This window comes from Hemiscyllium ocellatum, chromosome 8, assembly GCF_020745735.1.
Source record: "Hemiscyllium ocellatum isolate sHemOce1 chromosome 8, sHemOce1.pat.X.cur, whole genome shotgun sequence".
Lineage (NCBI taxonomy): Eukaryota > Metazoa > Chordata > Chondrichthyes > Orectolobiformes > Hemiscylliidae > Hemiscyllium > Hemiscyllium ocellatum.
In genome coordinates, this window is record NC_083408.1 from 104,898,284 (window position 1) to 104,921,107 (window position 22,824).

Genomic DNA, 22,824 nt, shown 5'->3' on the forward strand with positions numbered 1-22,824 from the left:
CATCATTAGACTTTAAGTTTCAGACTTTTATTGAATGCCCCTATGGCTGTGGCAAGATTCAAACCTGGGTCCCCAGAACATTACGGGTCTTTTGACGAATATTTCAGCAGTAATAATATGAGGCCATTACCTCCTAACCTGCAGCTAGTTTTTTTTTTGTTGCTGTGTCAAAGCTTTGGCACTCCCTTCTGAACAGACTGTAGATATACCTTTTCTAATTAATTCATGGAACATGGGTTTTGCGGGCTAGGACAATCCTAGTTGCTTACGCCAGCTCTGCCGATCGTAACCCATTTCCATGGATCGCAGCAGTTCAAGAAGGCAGCTCACCACCCTCTGCTCAAGGTCACCAGGAAAGAGTAATAACTACTGGCCTTGCCAGGGTCACCTACATCCTCTGAATGGATAAAAAATATCCTCTCACATGTGCGGAGTGGAGGAGGGGTCATTTTATTACCTGATGAATGTTAACTGTGATGGTGGGTATCTGGCCCTTTGGAGGTGGGTTTTGCCCAACATTTCAGTGGGCAGGGCTGCTGTCCAATGTTAAATTCAGCACTCCAATTCTCCTCCATAGAAATAATGCTTTTACTTGATTGTGATAACACAAGAGAAGTACATATGGGATGAAGGTTACGTTATTCTGACAGCTATAATCAAAATGGAATAATTGGCACCAATTTGAATTCTTAGCTCATTTTGTCAGGCCATGGAGGAATATGTTAAGGTACAATGCATACTCAGAAGCCCTTCTGCCTATATTTCAGATGGATACCGTACAACATGATTATAAGACACACAAAACTACATTTGCTGGGCTGTCCTTACATGATATCAAAGTTCAGTTAAGTACACATGGTCTTCACGTAACACTGCCTTCTGAAAAACACCTTTTGTGGTAAAGAAGACCCTTTTAAAGCTCCCTGGTTTACAACATAATTTGAGACGGCGGTACACAAACACAGGCAGTGGCGAATGTTATTGGGGAAATGCTCTGGAGAAAATCTGGTGCTGAGCTCCCTTTGCCTGACTAAAACTAGAATTCTTGTTAGTGCATGAGTTGCAGTCTCGGAGAGAGGTGCATTTTATTTCTGTTATTATTATGAAGTTCAACTACCATGCCTTCTCAGCTACTATTGTGCTTTGTGCCCTTATTTCAAACATCAAAAAAACAATTTACTCTTTTTATTGGCTTTATCTACCCATCTGAAAATGTGTTGCTGGTTAAAGCACAGCAGGTTAGGCAGCATCCAAGGAATAGGAAATTCGACGTTTCGGGCATAAGCCCTTCATCAGGACGGGCTTATGCCCGAAACGTCGAATTTCCTATTCCTTGGATGCTGCCTAACCTGCTGTGCTTTAACCAGCAACACATTTTCAGCTGTGATTCCAGCATCTGCAGACCTCATTTTTTACCCGAAGATTTATCTACCCATGTCTTATTTGAAGGTTAACGCTCACATTCCTCTCAGCGTTCTGAATTAGGATTCTTATCATTTTGCACTCTTACAATAGATGAAATGACAGGTTTCACCACAGCCATTCAAGGCCCTTAAGGATAAGAAACTAATTATTGTGTCTATGAAGCTGGTGCACTCTTAGTCCCTCCTAGAAATAAGATGCCTTAAGTGTATTTTTACAAACATGAAATTAAAGAACAAACAGTGATAAAGCCAAAACTCAACTACCAAAACTTCATAAGTAAACGAAAGATTAATTCTTCAGCATTTTCTTTTGGTCAATAATATAGCTGGGAGGGTTTCACTATTAGTACTTTAAATGCTAAATTCATATTTTGAATTAGGTCCAGTTGCTGAAAGGAGCTTACAGTAAGATTATTTAATGTTAAACTGAGAAAGCAAGAAATAGAGAGAGAAGGAAAACAAAAAGGGGGAAAATGGTAAGTGAGAGAGGAAAAAAAGGAAAACAGATAGAAATCAGCGAAACAGAGGGAGAAAACAGAACAAGAGTGAGAGCTATACAGGATGTGGAGAAAGAGAAGTGATTGGCGGATGGGGTGAAATAGACAAAAAGGGGGAAAACAGACTGAGTATGTGAGAGGGAGAGAGAGAGAGAGAGAGAGAGAGAGAAACACAAAGCTAGCCAGAGAGAGAAAACAAACAAAGCAAGACTGAGAATGAAGGAAACAAAGCAACAGAGAGAGAAAACAGAGAAAGCGGGGAAAGACAAAGAGGGGGAAACAGACAGAGGGGAAAATAAGAGTGAGAGAGAGAGAGAGGGAAAACAAGACCACAAGGAAAGAAAACAGAAAGAGGAAAGACAGAGAAAAGGCAGAAAGAGAAGATAAGAGAGAGGTAAAAGAGGAAGTGAGAAGACAAAACTGAGAGAGAAAAAAAAGTGGAAAAAATAAAGACAGACCACAAAAAGAGAATGAGAAAGGAGAGAAAGCAATTATGATTGCCCAGATCTTGCAGTGCATCTCTTGATGGGATGAAGTTCAGCCATCTGGAAAAGTACAAAGTAAAAGGACTGATGGAACATTATTCTGAGATAAACTACTAGCTTGAGAAAGGATTGACCAGAAACAGAACACCATTCCCTATAACTGTACTTTACTGTCTAACCAATTACAATTGTTCTTACTTGTACGCAACCTAGACAGCTAGCTAGTGCCTGCTGTTTGATAGCAATATTGTGTGGCTTTACGTTTATCTAGAAATCTAGGCCAGCTTTGTATGATGCATTTCCCAGCTTTTAAAGAGAATGCACATGCATGCTGGACTGAATGATCACCTCCTGTGCTTTATGCTTCTATTTATATTTGTTTTAAACTTTAAAGTTAGGGGTCTCCACAGCAAGACTTAGTTGCGGTGGAAAGTACGCTTGGTCAGGTTGACCATTTAAGCCCATGTAGACAGCAATTCCATTCATATTTCATTGGCAATGATAGGGTGCTATGACCTGTTTGGGTTGCGAAATGTACAGTACCTGGATAATCTTCTAAACTATAAGCTTTCCATTTGCAAACTGGCTTCAATCCAGCTTTAGAGGCATCCTTATCACTGATGGAAGTCACATTAAGTGGTGTGATCAATACCTTCAAGAGAAAGAAAAAGGTTACACAATCATTTGGAAGATCTCTGGAATTATTAAAATGATTAATGAATACTGTAGAGGACATAGCAAAGGGGTGGGGAGTTGGGACAGAACGATCAAATTGAAGTGTTTTGTGTTAAGAGTATCAGTCATAGTCATGAATGGCTGAGCTGAAATCCGCTCAATGGCCGTCTCCTATCTTCTATGTTTATAGGGAAGATAGGAATAGGTTACTTCCAACAGTGAACAAGTCCAAAACATGACAGCATTGTCTTAAAATTAGGATGTTCAGACATGAAATCTGGAGAACACCTTTACATGATACTGGAAGTCCAAAACCCTATTAAAGGCAAGTCAAGGAGGGAAAACGGAGTTAAAATGAGGATCAACCATGATTTAACTGACTGTTGGAGCAGGTTTGAGGGGCTGAATATCCAACTTGCATTCCTATCTTCTTAACTTATAAGGCTTTTTTGTTATGCTCACCTCTGTTCACCATATATGTTTGGACTGTCAAAATGTTAATATGGGTTCTTTATTTGAAGATTATTTTTACACATATAGACTATATACAAATAAAACTGGGAGACTATTATGTATAGATCTTACTCCCAGTCCTGCTGCTATTAATTATTTTTAATCAACCTGTTCAGATAATGTTATGACACACTCTGGAACGTGTGATTTGGACCTAGATCGTTTGGTAGGGATACGACTACCGTGTCACAACACCCTTTCCTGCTGCTTACAGATTGAATACAAGCTATGAGGTTATTCATTCTGTGAAGATAATATGGAGTAACAGCTATTTTTTAAAAAACTACTGGACAAGTCAGATCTCAGAATGAAACCTGGTTTGATAGACAATGGGCTGCAGATTTTCTTTAATTACAGAAGCTTATTACAAAAGTGTAAATGAAAATAAATAAGTACAGAATGCACCTAGAAAAATCTTCAAACTCCAAGTGAAATAAAGTTTTTGTAACTTATTTGTTAACACCATTCACTTACAGAAGGTCATATATCAAGAAAGTACACCCAACTCTCAGCTCCTTATTTTGTGTGTCCTAGCAGATTGCTTGCTGTGGAAGTAGAGACAATGTGAAGTGTTTTCCAATCTGCAAACATGAACTCTTCCACAGTTTTGAGAGCCTAAGCCTTCTCAGTTCAAATAACTTTCAGATTTCTAATAAAATTCTCTTGGTTTGGAAGTTGCCAAAACTAAACTCTTCTACATCCCTGAAATTTCCTATACTTCTGTAAGGAGATAAAACTAAAACTTGCTTCTGACCCTAGTCAGGGGCGGCATGGTGGCTCAGAAGAGAATCACAATCAGACACAGATTATCCTATCTCTGTAACCCTGCATTTCCCATGGTTAACCCATCTAGCCCACACATCTTTGGACACTATGTGCAATATTTTTAGCACGGCTAATCCACCCAATCTGCACACCTTGGACTGTGGGAGGTTACCAGAACACCCAGAGGAAACTCACACAGACACGGGGAGGACATACAAACTCCACACAGGCAGTTGTCCAAGGATGAAATTGAATCTGGATCTCTGACACTATGAGACAGCAGTGCTATCCACTGAGCCACAGTGCCAGCCATGCTAAATTGCCCAATAGTGTCCAGGAATGTGCATGTTAAATGGTTTAGCCATGATAAATACAGGGTTATAGGGATAGGGTCAGGTGCTGGGCCTTGGTGGGATGCTGTTTGGAGGGTTGATGCAGGCTCAATGGGCTGAATGGTCTCTTTCTGCACTGTAAGGATTCAACATCTTCATCTCCTCCAAATTTCCTTAAGAAAATTCTAGGTTTTCTTGAACTAAAATCAACCCTGCTATGGAAGGAATCTTTGACTTTTTCAAAAAAAAAAGAAATGGCTTCACTAAAGTAACCAACACCCATGACTACTTTTTGAAATCCAGACTCTAAAAGTTTAAATATATCTCATGTTTTCATCACAGAATAGGTTAGGATACACTGACAAAAAGATACATGGGTATCTTATCACAACATTCCACAGAATGTGCCACAGAGAAATCACATTTATGCTCCTCTTGAGTTTCCTCTTAATTTCCATATGACACCATCAAAATAATCTGCTATTCCCTTCTCTCTCATGTTTATTCTGTCCTGATGGGTATATCCAACCACTTGTGGAATCGTTCTTTTAAATCTTTGTGCACTTTCTCCAATAACTCTGTAAATTTTCTTATAATTTAGTGGCTGGAATTCTCCTCAATACTCTAGGTATGGTCTAACCAGGGGTTTGATACAAATTTGGCACGATTTACTTTTCTATTCTATTCCTCTAGAAATTAAAGCCAAGTGCTTAATTTACTTTTTTTGAAGGCCTTCTTAATCTATACTACAACTTTTAGTACTCCTACATATCTTCACTCATTTACTCCATTTAGATTCTTATTGTATAAGAAAGATGCAAATTATTTTTATTTCCAAAATGTAACACCTCACATTTATCTTTATTGAAATTCATTTGCAAATTGTATGTAATTGCTTTTCAAAAGCATTCAAAATACATTTTGTGTTACTATGAAATAGCTGGCCAGTCAACTGCAAGTCTTTCTTTTGTTTTTAGATTAGATTAGATTACTTACAGTGTGGAAACAGGCCCTTCGGCCCAACAAGTCCACACCGACCCGCCGAAGCGCAACCCACCCATACCCCTACATTTACCCCTTACCTAACACTACGGGCAATTTAGCATGGCCAATTCACCTGACCCCACATCTTTGGACTGTGGGAGGAAACCGGAGCACCCGGAGGAAACCCATGCAGACACAGGAAGAATGTGCAAACTCCACACAGTCAATCGCCTGAGTCGGGAATGGAACCCAGGTCTCAGGTGCAGTGAGGCAGCAGTGCTAACCACTGTGCCACTGTGCCGCCCACTGTTGATCAGATTCAGAATGAAATATCCTCAGTTATCAAAGTGCTCATTTATATTTTTTGTGGATGTTTGTGTATGGACTATATAGCTGGAATAGCCAGCTACAAACATTCAGCTGGATAATTTTAACACCAAATTTCACACAGGACCATGATTGGGACTTCTAACAGTGAGCTCTTGCCATGAATCAAAATTTAAAGAACGCATTAAACACTACAGCCAGCTGGAAGTAACGAAGCAGAAAAGAGAGGTCAAATGCTCACTGGAGGATAGAACTGGAGGATAGCGGCTTTGAATTTCATGAATTAGAGTATTTTTTGAATTAGGCATTAGGGAAAGAAAAAGTGAAAAACTCTCCCATAGCTTCTTTGTCATTTATCATCTCATATAGAAATAAAGATCAAATATATTTCCTGCTCATATTGATTCTTTTCTCATGCTATTTTCAGAAATTCTACATGTTGGCAGCAAGAGAACAGAATCTAACGCATGGTGTAAAAAATTAAGTGTTGATAAATGGTGGAAGGTTTCACTCTGCACCCTGAGGTGATGTCACAATCAATAAGTACAGGCTACCTGAGCCATCATATAGTGCAATGTTGAAGGAGATCAGTAACAGATCTTATACTGTGGCCTTTCTGCTGTCAGATCCAATTTGGCAGCTTCAAGAAGAGCATGGCATCACAAAACAAGAGCCAATATTTAGTAACATCCACACTGCTGCAGCAGGAACTGGGGATCATCTTTCTCCCTTATTCCTAAATACAATAAAAGTTAAAATAATTGCCTGCAATGCCCCTGGATTAAAAAAACCCCTCTACATTGCTGTAGAGTCTGGTTGATGTAAAAGTACTGGTGTTGCATTCACACTATCACTTATCTGCTAATTTTTAAGTTTTTAAATCAAGAGATGAATGATCATTTGAGGCTTTGCACATCAAGGGTGTAACACACAATTCTTCTGTTTTTACGAACTCAATTTTCTTGCAAATATTGGTCAAACTCTCTGCACAAGGCAATTCAATCTCAAAAGCCAAACCAGTGGTAAAAGAATGAGTATGCGGGCATAAAATTAAATACAGGAAATGTCAAATTCTACATAAGTATTGATCTATTCACTTATTTGGCAAATAACTGAGACTGAATGCTCGTGAGATATAATGGACCGCAAGAGTAAAGTTTAAATAGAAATGCTAAACTATTAAAAATTAACAAGCTTTGGTGAAATAGAAAAGGATTTTCATATACTATCCTGATTTGATATAACAGCATTAAGCAATGAAATGACTGAGGAACAGAAATAGTCCATCTGAGACCAACTGAGTCCATTTGAGACACCTTGGTCTGAACAAAGCAGTCTGAATAAGAATGATGGAACTCTGATTATATTTCACACCAGAGGTAGAGTTAAACTAACCCAAATCATGAATTCAGGGTGGGGCACATGACTTTTGTGAATGCTTCATTCTGTGCTTTCATCCTATATCAATATATAGTTCTTCGACACAATAATTGCGTACACAAACAGGAGGAAACCTAGCCATCTGACTTCAATGGAATAGTATAAGCATTATTCTTGTGATATTTAAAACAGCGTCAGATCATGAAAGATCATGAGTAGAATCATGGGTGACACGGTGGCACAGTGGTTAGCACTACTGCCTCACAGCGCCAGAGACCCAGGTTCAATTCCCAACTGTCTGTGTGGAGTTTGCACATTCTCCCAGTGTCTGCGTAGGTTTCTCTTCAGAGGGTCAATGTAGACTTGTTGGGCTGAAGGCCTGTTTCCACACTGTAAGTAATCTAACCTAAAAAGTAGGGTGGTTGCTATTGTAGTTGAGGATCTGGTCAGTGTGGTGGGTATCCTGTACACTTTGGTTGTAAATCCCCTGTTGGTTATATTGTTTCCCTGTCCCGTATCAGTCGAAGCAAAACGCTGAGACACAGTATGGCTTTACCTCCTTCATCTTTACTCTGGGCTCTGGAGGGAGAGAGAACGATCGCCCATGTGCACAGAGACACAAGTTCTCTGTCTTCTCTCGAACAGCAGATTCTTCAGTAATTATGTAGTCACTTACAGGGACCAGCATCCAAATAAGGCAACATCTATATCGATTGGGTGACCATTACAAACAGCGAGCATCAACAATGCAGATTAAGCCATCTGGCATTATACAATGAATGTTCTTAACCTTGTTAACTGGCTTTACACAATGAATGTTTTTTCATCTTATTAACCTACTATCCTTGTCTCCAGCACGTCATTGTTTACTGTAAGTTCTTATCTGGTCCAAGTCAAGCTAGCTGAGCCTTTGTTACACAACCCAAAACTTATCTCTTTCCCTACCTGCTCATACCTTATACACTTTCTCATTCCCTCCTTCTTTCATTTCATGATAACAACCTAGATGGCACTACCATCTTTCCTAAGACTCTCTCAGTCATTATTTAAGCAAATTATTGACACATAGCATACAATGATTATAACAACAAAAATTATTGGTCTGTTACAGTAAATAGAATTTGAACAATCCTCTCATGTGGAAAAAAAATCACCAGTAAAGCTCTTAAATCCACAGTCCTTAGTGACCACTCCATCCCCTCCAAGTCAAGTGGAAGCAAGCCAGTTATCCAAAATCTCCTTCAATAAAGTCAAACCTGAACACAAAATCCAGTCTGTCCTTGCACACCACTCCATGGGGAAATCTGAATACTTGGGTAAGGTCAGTTAAATACTTAAAGCTGAAGAGACTTCCATCCTTCTGGAGATGCTTCAGATGGAGGATACCAATTCATCTGAGTGTGCAGTGCAGCAACTGGCTCGGTGAAAGCAGCATTCTTTGCTGCTTCTGCTCCTGCTCTGCTGTTAAATGTAACAAAGCCAACTGGCTGCTGTGATGTTAGCTTGATCAGTGAACCATCATATCCCTTAAATGATCGAAAGACAAGGTAAAGCTCATGTGGTTTAATGTCATTGACAAAAAGTGTACCGATCTCCTCTTCACTTTTCGTGCTCATGACTGGGAAGCTGATTGAAATCATTGGATCAGGTTGTGGAGGGGTGGACTGTGGTCCGAAGGCGTGCTTTACCTGTGAATGGAGAAACTCTAGAGACGATGTTAGCTGCTGAAAGTATCTTTGCATTTCCTCTCTCACTCGTTCCTTGCCAAGGTGATTATCAGTATGAAGATAGCCACACGTTCAACTACACTAAATTGTGTCGGCCTATTTCAACATGTTTTGAATTCTTAAAGTCTATTACTCTGTTCTCTATTTATGACATTATCAAGTTTTATAAAATCCATAAACTTTTAAATTGTACTGCCTAGACAATTCAGTCAGTTATAAACAACAATCAGTGGTCCTAAAATCAAACCCTCAGGGGACCCCATTCAGGCTATTCAAAAATTATTTTCCTTTAACAAATTAATACTTGGCTAGTGTGAAAGCTGTCAGGAAAACTATTTTAAAAGTCTCGAATAGCAAGAAAACAACAAAATGTTTTCTATGCTTTCGTAATTAAAGAGGCAGTTTCAGTTTAGATTTAAATCTCAAAATATTTGTGGGAAACAAATGCTGAGTATTTTAAAATATGTCCAAATGAAACTTCCTAAATAAAATAGTCAGAATTACAGTGCCAACTTTTGGTACAGATCAACATTCTTTGAATTTGCAATATGAAGGAAGCTAATGAAGTCTTAATAATAATTAACAGACTAAAAGAGCTCAGCCTCAACTTCTAATATTCTCTAAAATCTTAACAAACATCAAACTCAAAATGCACTCTTCTTTCTGTGAACACTTTGCATTAAAAACACAGCAAAGATATTTTAATACAATACTCTCAGCTGGCTAAAGCATGACCACTGACCCAATTGTTTTTTTAAATAGGCATTGTAGAATTTCAAATGAATCAGGGGCTCAAGGCACTCAATCAATTTGTTTTAAGGTTACCAGTTTGATAATTTTAAAAAGGACATAAATGTTGGACAATTTTAATGTAAAAACAAAATCTGCCCCATTATATAGCCCTCAAAATATAGGGAATTGAAATCCAGATTCAAATAAGGCAAAATTGTTACTTAAAAGGATTTTCTGAACCAGTATTTTAATAAACCAACATTTTAAAACATCAAAATTTGCACAGCCTCAACTATTGCCACTAGGAGACTTTAACCCCTTTCTCACTTTACTCCTCATGGAGGCTCAAACCCCGATTAAACACAGAGGACTCGATTTGCAATTAAACAGAGAACTCGAATCACGAAACAGTACGGAGGACTCGAACCTCAATACAACCCAGTGAACTCGAACCTCAATTAATCCCTCCGAAAACAGCGCAGAGGATTTGAACCACAATTAAACCCCACCCCCGCCAATACAGCACAGAGGACATGAACCTCTTTGTCCACACACTTGCAAAACTGTTTCTCTCGACTGAACTAAGTACCATTCAAGGAGTCCGTAGAATAGAAAGCAATTGAATGAGGGGACCGTTTTCAACACACGGGAATATCGAGAGGGTCCAAGGGTTAAAATCTTACCTTGTGGGCCTGTCCATCTCGAGATACCAATGTTCCGGGAGATCGCTGACACTGTCCGATCGTAACTACTCATTTGGATCCTGCCGACTATGCCAATATTGTCATCCTGATCCCGCTTCAGTCAAAGCAAAACGCTCAACGAGACAGTATAGCTTTACCTCCTTCATCTTTGTTCCGGGCCCTGTAGGGAGAGAGAATGATCGCCCATGTGCACAGAGACATGAGTTCTCGGTCTTCTTTCAAACACCAGTTTCTTAATGAATTATATAGTCATTCACAGGAAGGAGCATCCAGATAAGGCAACATACATATTGATTGAGTGACCATTACAATCAGCGAGTGTCAATGATAAGGATTAAGCCATCTGCTGTTACACAATGAATGTTCTAAACCTTGATAGCTGGCTTCACATAACGAATACTTTTCACCTTGTTAACTAACTTTACATACTGAATGCTTCTTCATCTTGTTAAATGGCTTCTCATAATAAATGCTTCTTCACCTTGTTAAACCATTACCCTTGCCTCCAAGTCATGCTAGCTGAATCTTTTGTTTCACAAAATTTGAAACTTAACTCTTTCCCTACCTGCTCATACCTTATACACGTTCTCAATCTGTTCTACCATGTCATCTAGGAATGCAACTTGGTTGCTCTTCTCTTCCTCCTGGTAAACTTGATGCCGGTGAGTATACTGTTCATGAGATGGTGTGTTTCCTCTAGTCTTGTATGTTTGATGTTAACAAATGTGTTGTCCACGGATTATGTCCATAGCTCAGTTGGATTAGGGGAAGGGCTGTGTTTTCCAGTCTCTGCATGACTGCTTCTGCTATTAGTTCTGACATGACATTAGTCTAGTCGGCACGGTGGCTCAGTGATTAGCACTGCTGCCTTACAGCACCAGGTTCGATCCAAGCCTCCGGTATGTGTGGAGTTTGCACATTCTCCCCATGTCTGCGTGCGTTTCCTCTGGGTGCTCCGGTTTCCTCCCACAGCACACAAACTTGTGCAAGTCAGGTGAATTGGCTATGCTAAATTGCCCATAGTGTTAGGCTCATTAGTCAGAGGGAGATGGGTCTGGGTGGGTTACTCTTCGGTGGGTTGGTGTAGACTTGTTGGGCTGAAGGTCCTGTTTCCACACTGTAGGAATCTAATCATGAGAGGGCCCATTTGTGTGCTGTTGACTTCTGATATATCTGGCCATTGAAGACAAAGTGGGGTAGTGAGGAATAAGTCAAGTAGCTTGAGCGTGTTGTCAGTGCTGGTGGTGTTGCTAGAAGTAATTGTTACTGGATCCTCTGGTAGCATGGCAATTGTTTCCTTAACTAGTGGTATGTCAATGGAGGTGAATAGGTCTATGACATTGAATGAAAGCATGGGTTTCTACCAAAAAGGCTATCAACTCACACAGAGATGAACCCAGTGTATAAACCGCTGCAGGGAAGACCTGAAAGTGTCACTCACCCCAACAGACCGGGCCACATAAAAACAAAGTGGGACAGAACAACAGCGCTTCACAGAAGTCGCATTGATGACGTTACCCAGCATGGTAATGAACGTCTGCATTATAACCCAGCAGCTCGGTGAGCTAACCAACTACCTCAACTGTTTTCTGTATAAGTTCCTTAGATTAGAAATAACCTTTTCAAACATTAAAAGCTAGGATGATAGTGAAATGTTTTCCACCAATGTACGGGAAAAAATATTCCTAAAGAAATAATCTTCTAAAGTTTTTTTTGTTGTTTTAAAGCTTAGATCATCTAGACAGTAGACTGACAAAAAAACCAATTATACTGAATGTCTCTCCAAGGATTTTAACATTGCACCAATTGCAGGAGGCACTGAAGGAATATTACAGTCTCAGTAAAATGCAAATGTGCATTATGCAAAGTAATCATAGCCTTACAGAAGCACAGTTTAAAATTAGATCAAGCTGCAACAATGCTCAACATCAGGCTGGGTATAATTATGAGAGAGTATGTAAAAATGATAATTTACAGATTGAAAGAGAATAGTCACAATGGAAACTGCACTTAAAAATTAACACAATTACAAACAATGATTAACTTTAAAGACTTTTGGTTTATATGAATTCTCATGGGATTCAATCTAGAAAATTGGTATAGTGAAGATGCTAAGTCAATACAGAAGGAGTTAATAGTAATCAATGTTCCCTCTAAATCAGCATTCGTGCAGATTTCTAAAAGTTCTTATACAGGCTGCACTCAAGGCTAACCCTTTAAGCTATAGTGCAAGTGGAGCTTCACAAAAGAGAAAAGTTCAAGGGGCTGTGTACACTTAAACAAATTTCCCCCTTTCTCCAAACAAAATCACGATTAGAGGATATGTTAACACTTATAAAGATGTACCCTTTAATCCATGATATGGCAGGTTTTGCTGATACTGCATGTTTAGCTTAAGCTGCCACTTGTCTTTTGCTGAACTTCCAATTCAGATTAGAGATCACTATTCCAACGAAGCAAATCAACAAAGAATTAAATCTTTACAATAATTTTATACAAATGAGAAAAGATATAATTTTTCCTAGGATGATAACGTTAGATTGTATGAGGGAGGATAACTACAAATTGAGGGGTGATAGATTTAAGACAGATGTCAGAGGCAAGTTCTTTACGCAGAGAATGGTAAGGGCGTGGAATGCCCTACCTGCTAATGTAGTCAACTCAGTCACATGAGGGAGATTTATACAATCCTTAGATAACCACATGGATGATGATGGGGTAGTACAGGAGGACAAGCTGAGAATAGTTCACAGGTCGGCGCAACATTGAAGGCTGAAGGGCCTGTTCTGCGCTGTATTGTTCTATGTTCTAAGTTAATCCATTCTTAAAATTGAAGGTTCTCCTGAAGAAGACTTTTATTTTAGACAGTCCACAGGATATTCTCGATTAGGCTTTTTTAAACTAATTTAATTGGAAACGTACTGGCAATCATGATGCATTATTACATTCTTTCAATCCAAGAGAAGCTTAAAAGATCCAGGATTGTCAATCTATCAGTTGGCTGCAAGGTTTCTGTTTATATAACATATACACACACACCTAGATTTTATTATATGTCAGTGCATATTCTAGGATTGCCCAGAATTGACTTTTTTTTTGCTGAGAGATTTTGTGCAATGTGAGAGGGTTTTACTGCATTGGGAAGAAGCAAAAGTGTGAATCAAGGATGACTGGACCAAAATGATCAACTCTCCTTTCAAACTTTTCCTTTCTCTATGATCAGTTGACAACCAATTTAGAATTTAAAAGCATAAAGAGGAAGAAGGAAGTGATAAAAAGAGTAACTATCAGGTGGCAGGTTTTATGTTATTTCACTCAGATGTGTGCGAGGTGTTAGAAGATACTTCATTGATGTCAAGAAATGCCTTGCTTGATGCTAATGCTTTAAATCAATAGTGCTGTTGGTAATGATGTTTTTGTATGTCAAAACATATGCAACTAGAGATTAATATGTTGCTTTCTTTGCGGACCATATTCTGAACAGTATCTTGCATTTATATAGTGCCAGTGACATAGTAACATGACAGAACGTCTCAGAAGAAATCTACTAGCTCAGCAACCAAATTTACAACCGGATCCACAGCTTGAGCTACAAATCTTCTCCAAAATCTTAAACATAGTATAACCTTCCATGGAGCCTAAATCAAGCAGAAAATCAACACCATGCCGAAGAAGGAGACATTATCTGAGGTAAAGTATAAAATAAGGACTTGCATTTTTTATAGAGTTTTTCATGACCAACAGACATCTGAAGTGTAATTGCAGTAACTGCAAGAAATTCAGCTAGATGGACTTCATGGAATAGGAGTCCCCTAATTGAGGCTGTTAATCTGGTCCAATCAGGGAGCCCTGACTGACAAATAAGAACAAAGGTGTCGACTGCAGTTAGGCGGTAGTGTGGGGGTTAATTTAAAAAAATAAACAGGGAAGGCCTGTGACCAGCAGTGTTCCACAGAAAAAAAGAGAAAAAAATAATAAACCCTCTGCTGCCTGTAGTGCTGATAGAAAAAAAAGAGAAAAAAAAGAAAAAAAGAACAAAAGTGCCTCACGCAGCATTGCCTTTTGATGTGAAGGCAATGGCCACCTGGGTGTTTTCCTATCTTCCTGGTGGTGGAAACTGATAAAAGATTTGTGCACTTTGTGAGTCTCACTGCGTCTCGCACTTGCACACACACCCTGGGTAAAAATATAAAAAAAACAGGAGAATTGCCCTTTGATGTGGAGGGCACTGTTTGTCACTGGCCACTTGGGTGTTTCCTTTCTTCCTGGTGGTGGAAATTTGAATAAAGATTCATGTGCCTTGTGTCTTTCACTGTGCCTCACACCTGCACACACACAACATGGTAAGAAAAAGAAAAAAAAACAAGTGCCTCACGCAGCATTACCCTTTGATGTCAAGGGCACTGCTTGTCACTGGCCACCTGGGTGTTTTCCTCTCTTCCTAGTGGTGGAAATTGAATAAAGATTCGTGCACTTTGTGTCTCTCATGGCGTCTCACATCTACACACACACCCCATGGGTGCTGGGGAAAAATAAGCACTACCGCAGTTAGGTGCTAGTGTGGGGGTTAATAAAAAGAAAAAAAAAGATAAACAGGAGTGAGCATTGCCAAAAAAGAAAAAAATAAACAGGAGTGTAAGGGCACTGCTTGTCACTGGCCACTTGGGTATTTTTCTGCCTAAAAAAAAGAAAAAAAGAACAAGTGCCTCACGCAGCATTGCCCTTTGATGTCAAGGGCACTGCTTGTCACTGGCCACCCGGGTGTTTTCCTATCTTCCTGGTGTTGGAAATTGAATAAAGACTCGTGCACTTGGTGTCTCTCACTGTGTCTCACACCTGCACACACACACCATGGATGCTGGGGAAAAAATAAGCACTACCGCAGTTAGGCGGTAGTGTGGGGGGGTTAGAAAAAAAAGAAAGAAAAAAAATAAACAGGAAAAAAAACAGAAGTCTCATGCAGCATTGCCCTTTGATGTGAAGGGCACTGCTTGTCACAGGCCACTCGGGTGTTTCCTTTCTTCCTGGTGGTGGAAATTTGAATAAATATTTGTACACCTTGTGTCTTTCACTGTGTCTCACACCTGCACACACAAAATAAAACAGAAGTGTCAGAGATCCAATTCGTTCTGTGGGTGCTGGGTCAGTGTCAAGGACTCTCCATTTGTAAATAATGGGTGATTTGGTGATGCAATCTGCTTCTGTAAAGTTCTTTCAGTAATCATTGTTGTGATGTAGAAAATATGGGGGGGGGGGGGGGGGGGGGGGGAGGTTGTGTATAGCAAAGTTTCACAGACAGCATTGTGATAATCAACAGATAATCTGTTTTTGCGATTTTGATTTTGGGGTAAATATTGACCAGGACACTGCGGAAAACTCTGTTCATCTTTCAAATGGTGCTTTGGGATCTTTTACATCCACTTAACATCGGAATGCTTCAAAATAATCGTCTCGCAATGCACAGCTCTCATCAGTGCTAGAATTCAACCTTGACTTTTATGCTCAAGCTGAGGAGTGATACTGAACCTAGATCCCTATGATTCACAGTTGACAGCACTTTTCAGCCATGGTTCAATTACTTTGTTTAAAGGAGGTTAAAAAAAAGCAGAGATACAAATGGAAAGCAATTCCAGAGTTTTAAGGCCAGAAGAATATTAGCTAAACTGCAGTAGAATGGGAAGGAGAAAATGCAAATTACACCTTGGTCTTGTTGACACATTTTCAAACTAACGTTTGATTGCTTCAAGTAACTTGCTTTACTGATTTATTTCTTCTAATTAAAATCTTTGGTACAAAGTTGAAGGGAAAAACAACAGGACATAAAACAGTGAATGTAGTAGAGAATATAGCAAATGAAAAATGGAGATTGGAAGGATTATTATGAATTGCAAACTGTTCAGTTCCTTTTGCCTCTGCAAGTTCTGTTCAGTAAAGTGGAAGAATACTTTTTTTTGGAGAAAAGATTCTGACTTTATTAACAGTAGATTATTACAGTATTCTGATTATTGTTTTGATGAAAAAAGAGAACAAAGCCTTCGAGATATACACAAAAAAAAGTTACAACTGAAGAGCACTTTGAAAGGTAAAAGTGGAATTTTTTTGATTTGGAAGTATACATAGCAGTAATTATAGCAGCTATTCCATGGAAACGAGCCTGGAGAATTAACATTGCTTTAAATCACTAGAAAAAAGCAGAGATAGATAAAAACTATGTTCTTAATCACCACCTTGATCACATCTCCACTACAGATCAATATGGAAAATGATAAAGATGTATTAGGTTGCTTTGAAAGACTTCTTACAGAATACAAGTTTGCCACTTCATCGAACCAAGAGAGGTTACTGCACTGATCCCAGCAAAACTAATTCACCTTGAGACACTACGGAAGATATTGATGAGGTCAATATATAGTCATATATAGTCAGGATAATCAGGACTCCTAATTCTCGAAAACTTCTTCATGAACACGCAGCACAGTGGCTCAACAGTTAGCAGTGATTTCATTGCATCCTTGGGCAACTTATCTGTGTGGAGTTTGCACATTCTCCACATGTCTGTGTGGGGTTCCACTGGCTCCTCTGGTCTCCTCCCACAGTCGAAAGATGTATAGGTTAGGTGGAGTGCCTATTGTGAATTGCCCCATAGTTTCTAGGGACATGCAGGCAAGGTGGATTAGCCAAGGTAAATGCGAGATTACAGGGTTAGAGTTGGATGCTCTTCAGAGGTCATTGCAGACTTGATGAGCCGAATGACCTCTTTCAGCATTGTAAGTATTCTATGATTTTTCTATAATTCTTCTTGCAAACTTAGGTCAGAATCATGACGTATTTACCCAACAACATCCTGGCAAGTTTTTTTTATATATTATGAATTCATGGACTGTCAGTGCTGCTTGTAATTTTCTAATTACCCCAGAGGTGGTGGTAATAAAAAAAATTAGTTCACCAAGGCCTTTATTCACACTGCAGTTTACCATGAAAAATATTTAATCTCCATCTATTAGTCATCTGAACCATTGATATCACACTGGCATCTTTAGCCTAAATCATCACTGATGACTTGTTTTGAATTGTGCTTTTTCTAGTTTCTCTCTCCAATCTTACGGTCATGTGTGATCCTGCCAGGAATTGAGAATTCATGACGGCATCAATCTTGGGATTAATGGAGCATTTAAGTCTTTCTACCATAGTAAGGTGACAATATATGGTTGATGAAGACTCCAGCAGAAGGGGACAATGGCTGTTGAGTTTTGCCTGCCACTGAAACCGGATCCACCTTCTGTCAACGACCGTGTGTCTACTAATGTGCAACAGTATTCTTACATTAAAAAGGTGTCCCGCCCAAGGAGTCAACCTTGAGGAATTCAAAACTCCCTCACCGCCATACTTATATGACACAAGCCCGATGGTAATCGGCAAGAGGTGATGAGAACAGAATTGAGAGATTTGGAAGTCCCTAGTTTTGGACCAGCATGTAGCTTGTCTCAGTCATTATGCTCTTGGAATAGGAACAGGTAAGTGTTTTGGCACCTTTCTTTGCAACAATCGGGATGACACTGAGGGAAAGGACGTACATGTATTCCGAAACCAAGGACTGATTAGGGATAGTCAATATGACTTTATGCATAGGGAATGGTGTCTTACTAAGAATAAGCAAGTAGGAAAAGAGTTAAGTTCGGAGTTTTGTGAAACAAGAGGTTCAGCTGAGCAGGACTCAAATCAGATAAGAACTTGCAGCTAACAATGGGGTGCTGGAGGGAAGAGTAATAGGCTGACAAGGTGAAAAGCATTCATTATGGTGAAGCCAGTTAAGGTTAAAAACATTCACTGTGTAACAGCAGATGGCTTAATCTTTACTGTTGATGCTCGTTGATTGTAACGGTCACCCAATCAATATGCATGTTGTCTTATCTGGATGCTCCTCCCTGTAAAATGACTATATAATGTTCTAAAAAACTGCTATTTCAGAGAAGACGGTGAACACATGTCTCTGTGCACATGGGTAATCGTTCTCTCTCACTCCAGGGCCCAGAATAAAGATGAAGGAGCTAAAACTATACTGTGTCTCTCAGCGTTTTGCTTCTACAGAGAGGGATGAAAATACTGGTGTAGTCGGCAGGATCCAAACCACTCGGAACATCGGTGTCTCGAGACAGACGGGCCCACAAGGTAAGATTTTAAACCTTGGTCACTTTCGATATTCCTGTGTGCCGGAGATGGTCCCCTCGCTCAATTACACTCTATTCCACGGATTCCTTGAACAGCAATTAGTTCATTCGAGAGATACAGCTTCTCAAGTGTACTGACAAACAGAGGTTCAAGTCCTCTGCACTGCACTGGGGAGAGGGGAGTGTAATTGAGGTTAGAGTCCTCCGTGCTGTGCTGGGGTTCGAGCTCTGTGTTTAATTAAGATTCGAGTTGTGTGTGTTTAATTGAGGCTTGGGTTCTGTGTTTAATTGGTGCTCTAATTCTGTGTTTAAGTGGGAGTTGAGTTCTGTATTTAATTGGGCTTGAGCGTCCGTGAGGAGTAAAGCAAGAAAGGAGTTAAAGTCCACTAGTGGTGAAATTTGAGGCTCTGGGAGGCTTTGTTCTGGGTGAAGAGTGTGGCTTGGATTGCGGCACCTTGTGGTTCACTGTGAGGGCTTTTTCTTTTTATAAGTGTAATTTCAGTGAGAGGATAGAAAAAAACATGCAACGCTGAAATTAAGGTTGTACTCATACTTGTGGTGAAAAAGGAAAGTTTCAATGTAAAGTGTGCCATGCTGAGAGTGTTTGATGTTTAAAAATATTGGTTTGTTAAAATACTGGGTCAGAAAATCCTTTTTAGGTAACTGTTTTGCCTTGTTTGAATCAGGATCTCAACTGAATGTGTATTGTGGGCTATGTAATGGGGCAGATTTTGTTTTTACATTGAAATTATACAACATCATGTCCTTTTTAAAATGATCATACTTATAACTTAAAACAAATTGATTGAGTGCCTTGAGCCCCTAATTTGATTGAAATTCTACAATGCCTCTTTTAAAAAAAAATTGGGTCAGTGGTCATGCTTGGGACAGGAAATGCAAAGATACTTTCAGCAGCTAACATCATCCCTAGAGTTTCTCCATTCACAGGTAACTCATGCCTTTGGACCACCACGCACACCTCCACAGCCTGATCCAATCAGCTCCCTAGTCATGAGCACAAAAAAATGAAGCAGCTAACAACAGTGAAGAGGATGTCAGTACATATTTTGTCAGTGCCCTCTGGACATTAAACCACATGAGCTTTACCTTGTCTTTCGATCATTTAAGGGATATGAAGGTTCACTATCAAGTTAACATCAAACAGTCAGTTTGCTTTGTTACATTGAGTGGGAGCAGAAGCAGCAAAGAATGCTGCATTCACCTAGCCTACAGTTGGAGCTGCTGCAGTACACACTCAGATGCACTGGTATCCTTCATCTGAAGCATCTCTGCAAGGATGGAAGTCTCGCCAGTTTTGTGAAGCATTTACCTGTCCTTACCCAAGAATTCTGATATCTGTGTGGAGTGATGTAGAAGAAAAGACTGAATTTTGTTTTCAGTTTGGACTTTACTAAAGGAGATTTTGGAAAACTGGCTTCTTTCCACTCAAATTGGAGAGAATGGAGTGGTCACAAAGGACTCTGGATTTAATAACTTTACAGGTGAATTCTTTTTTCACATGGGAGGATTCTTCAAACTCTATTTACTGTAACGGATTAATAATTTTTGTTGTTATAATCATTGTATGCTCTGTGGCAATAACTCGCTTAAATACTGGCTGTCAGAGTCTTATGAAAGCTGGTAATGCCATCTTGGTGGTTATCATGAAATGATAAAAGGAGGGAATGAGAAAATGTAGAAGGTATGAGCAGGTAGGGAAAGAGTTAAGTTCTGAGTTTTGTGAAACAAGAGGTTCAGCTGAGCATGACTCATATCAGGTAAGAATGTGCAGTTAACAATGGGGTGCTGGAGACCAGGGTAATGGATTAACAAGGTGAAAAGCATTCATTATGAGAAGCCAGTTAAGTTTTAAAACATTCATTGTGTAACAGCAGATGGCTTAATCTTTACTGTTGAAGCTCGCTGATTGTAACAGTGACCTAATCAATATGTATGTTGTCCTATCTGGATGCTCCTCCCTGTAAAATGACTATATAATACATTAAGAATTCTGCTATTCCAGAGAAGACAGTGAACTCATGTCTCTGTGCACATGGGTAATCGTTCTCTCTCCCTCCAGGGCCCGGAATAAAGATGAAGGAGGTAAAACTATATAGTGTCTCTAAGTGTTTTGCTTCGACTGAGGAGGGAGCAGGACGACATCACAAACTTTACTGAGTTTTTTGAAGAAGTAATGAAGGGGACTGATGAAGGCAGAGTAGTGGACATGATAAATATGGACTTCAGTAAGTCATTCAACAAGGTTCCTCATGGTAGACTAGTGAACAAGATTAGATCACAGGGAATACAGGTAGAACTAGCCATTTTGATACAGAACTGTGTTGTAGGTAGAAGAGGATGGCGGTGGAGGGTTGCTTTTCAGACTGGAGGCCTGTGACTAGTTGCGGCTATACACAACATTGGTTAAGCCACTTTTAGAATAGTGCATGCAAGTCTGGTCTCCCTGATATCGGAAGGATGTCGTGAAACTGGAGAGGATTCAACAAAGATTCACAAGGATGTTGCCAGGGTTGGAGGGTTTGAGCTATAAGAAAAGGCTGAATAGGCTGGGAGTATTTTCTCTGGAGTGTTGGAGTATAAGGGGTGACCTTATAGAAGTTCATAAAATGTTGAGGGCCATAGATAGGATGAATAGCCAAGATCTTTTCCCCAGGGTAGGGAAGTCCAAAAATAAGGGGGCACAGGTTTAATATGAGAGGGGAAAGCTTTAAAAGAGACCCAAGGGCAATTTATTCATGTAGAGGGATGTGTGTGTATAGAATGACCTGCCAGAGCAAGTGATGGAGGCAGGTATAATTATAATACTTAAAAAGGCATCTGAATGGGTATATGTATAGGAAAGATTTAGAAGGATATGGGTCAAATGCTGGCAAATGGGACTAGATTAATTTAGGATATCTGGTTGGCAAGGGCAAGTTGGAGCAAAGGATCTGTTTCCATCATGTACAGCGCTATGATTCTATGATTCCAGAAGTGCTTCCTTACATCTTTCCTGAATGGTATGGCCCCAGTTCTCAGCATTAGAACTGTAACCAGCAGAAGTAATTTATTTTTATCAACCCTGCCTTTTCAGGTTAGTCTTGAAGACTTTGACCAGATCACTCTTTATCCTTCTAAATTCTAGAAAACAGACCTAATTTGTTTAATTGTGTAAGTTAGACCTTGAAGTCCAGGTAGCATTTTTGTAAACCTTCAAACTTAGTCCCTCCAAGACCCAATATATCCTTCCTAAGGTTTGGTTCCCAAATTTGTTTTCGTACTTCAAGTGGTGTCTAACCAGGGTTTTGTACAACTGCAACATAACACCTACATCCTTGTGCTGCAGTCCTCTAGATATCAAGGCCAGCATTCCATTAGCTTTCTTGTTAGTTTTTGCACCTTTTGTGACATTTTAAAGATCTATGCACCTGAACCCCCAAATCTCTCTGGGCATGGTATGCATACCATCTATAAAGTATTCTGATCTATCCTTTTTCAGTCCAAAATGGATAACCTGACACTTGCTTACAGGGACCTCCATCTGCCACAGTTTTGCCCATTCACTTAGTCCGTCCTTTTGTAATTTAATTCCGTCATCTGCATTGTGTATAATCAGCAAATTTGAATATATGACTTTCTATGCAATATCTATGCTATTCATAAATAATATGAATAATTGAGGCCCTGTGGGACTGGTCACATACTGCCAATTTGGGCACCTAGCCATTATCCTTGCTTTCTGTTACTTGCCATTCAACCAATTTCCCAGCCTTATCAGGAATTTGTCCTCAATTCTGTGGGCTTGTACATAAGTTAACACAGTCTCTTTTGTGGGATTTTATCAAATGACTTCTGGAAGTCCATATAAACAATCATCCATAGACATTCTTCTGTTTACTATCAGCCACCTGTTCAAAGAATTCAATAAGGTTTGTCAGGCATGACTTGTCATGAATATGTGCTGATGATTAAAAAAATCGCAAGGACAATATTCAACAATTGCCTCATGACTCTTTACCTACAACTTGCCACAAACCAACAGGCAAACTCTTGATGTTGCAGAGGACAGCACACTTACCAACATCCTTAAAGAAGATAAAATTATCCTCCT

General features: G+C 39.5%; 1 protein-coding gene across 1 annotated transcript in view; it reads right to left on the reverse strand.

The window, feature by feature from the left end:
• The window catches only part of alkbh1 (alkB homolog 1, histone H2A dioxygenase), a 49,594-nt gene that overhangs the window by 19,141 nt on the left and 7,629 nt on the right, over positions 1-22,824 (reverse strand). The window contains exon 2 of the mRNA XM_060829427.1: positions 2,950-3,058. Within this exon, the coding sequence (XP_060685410.1) occupies positions 2,950-3,058 (109 nt within the window). The remainder of the gene's footprint in view (positions 1-2,949; positions 3,059-22,824) is intronic.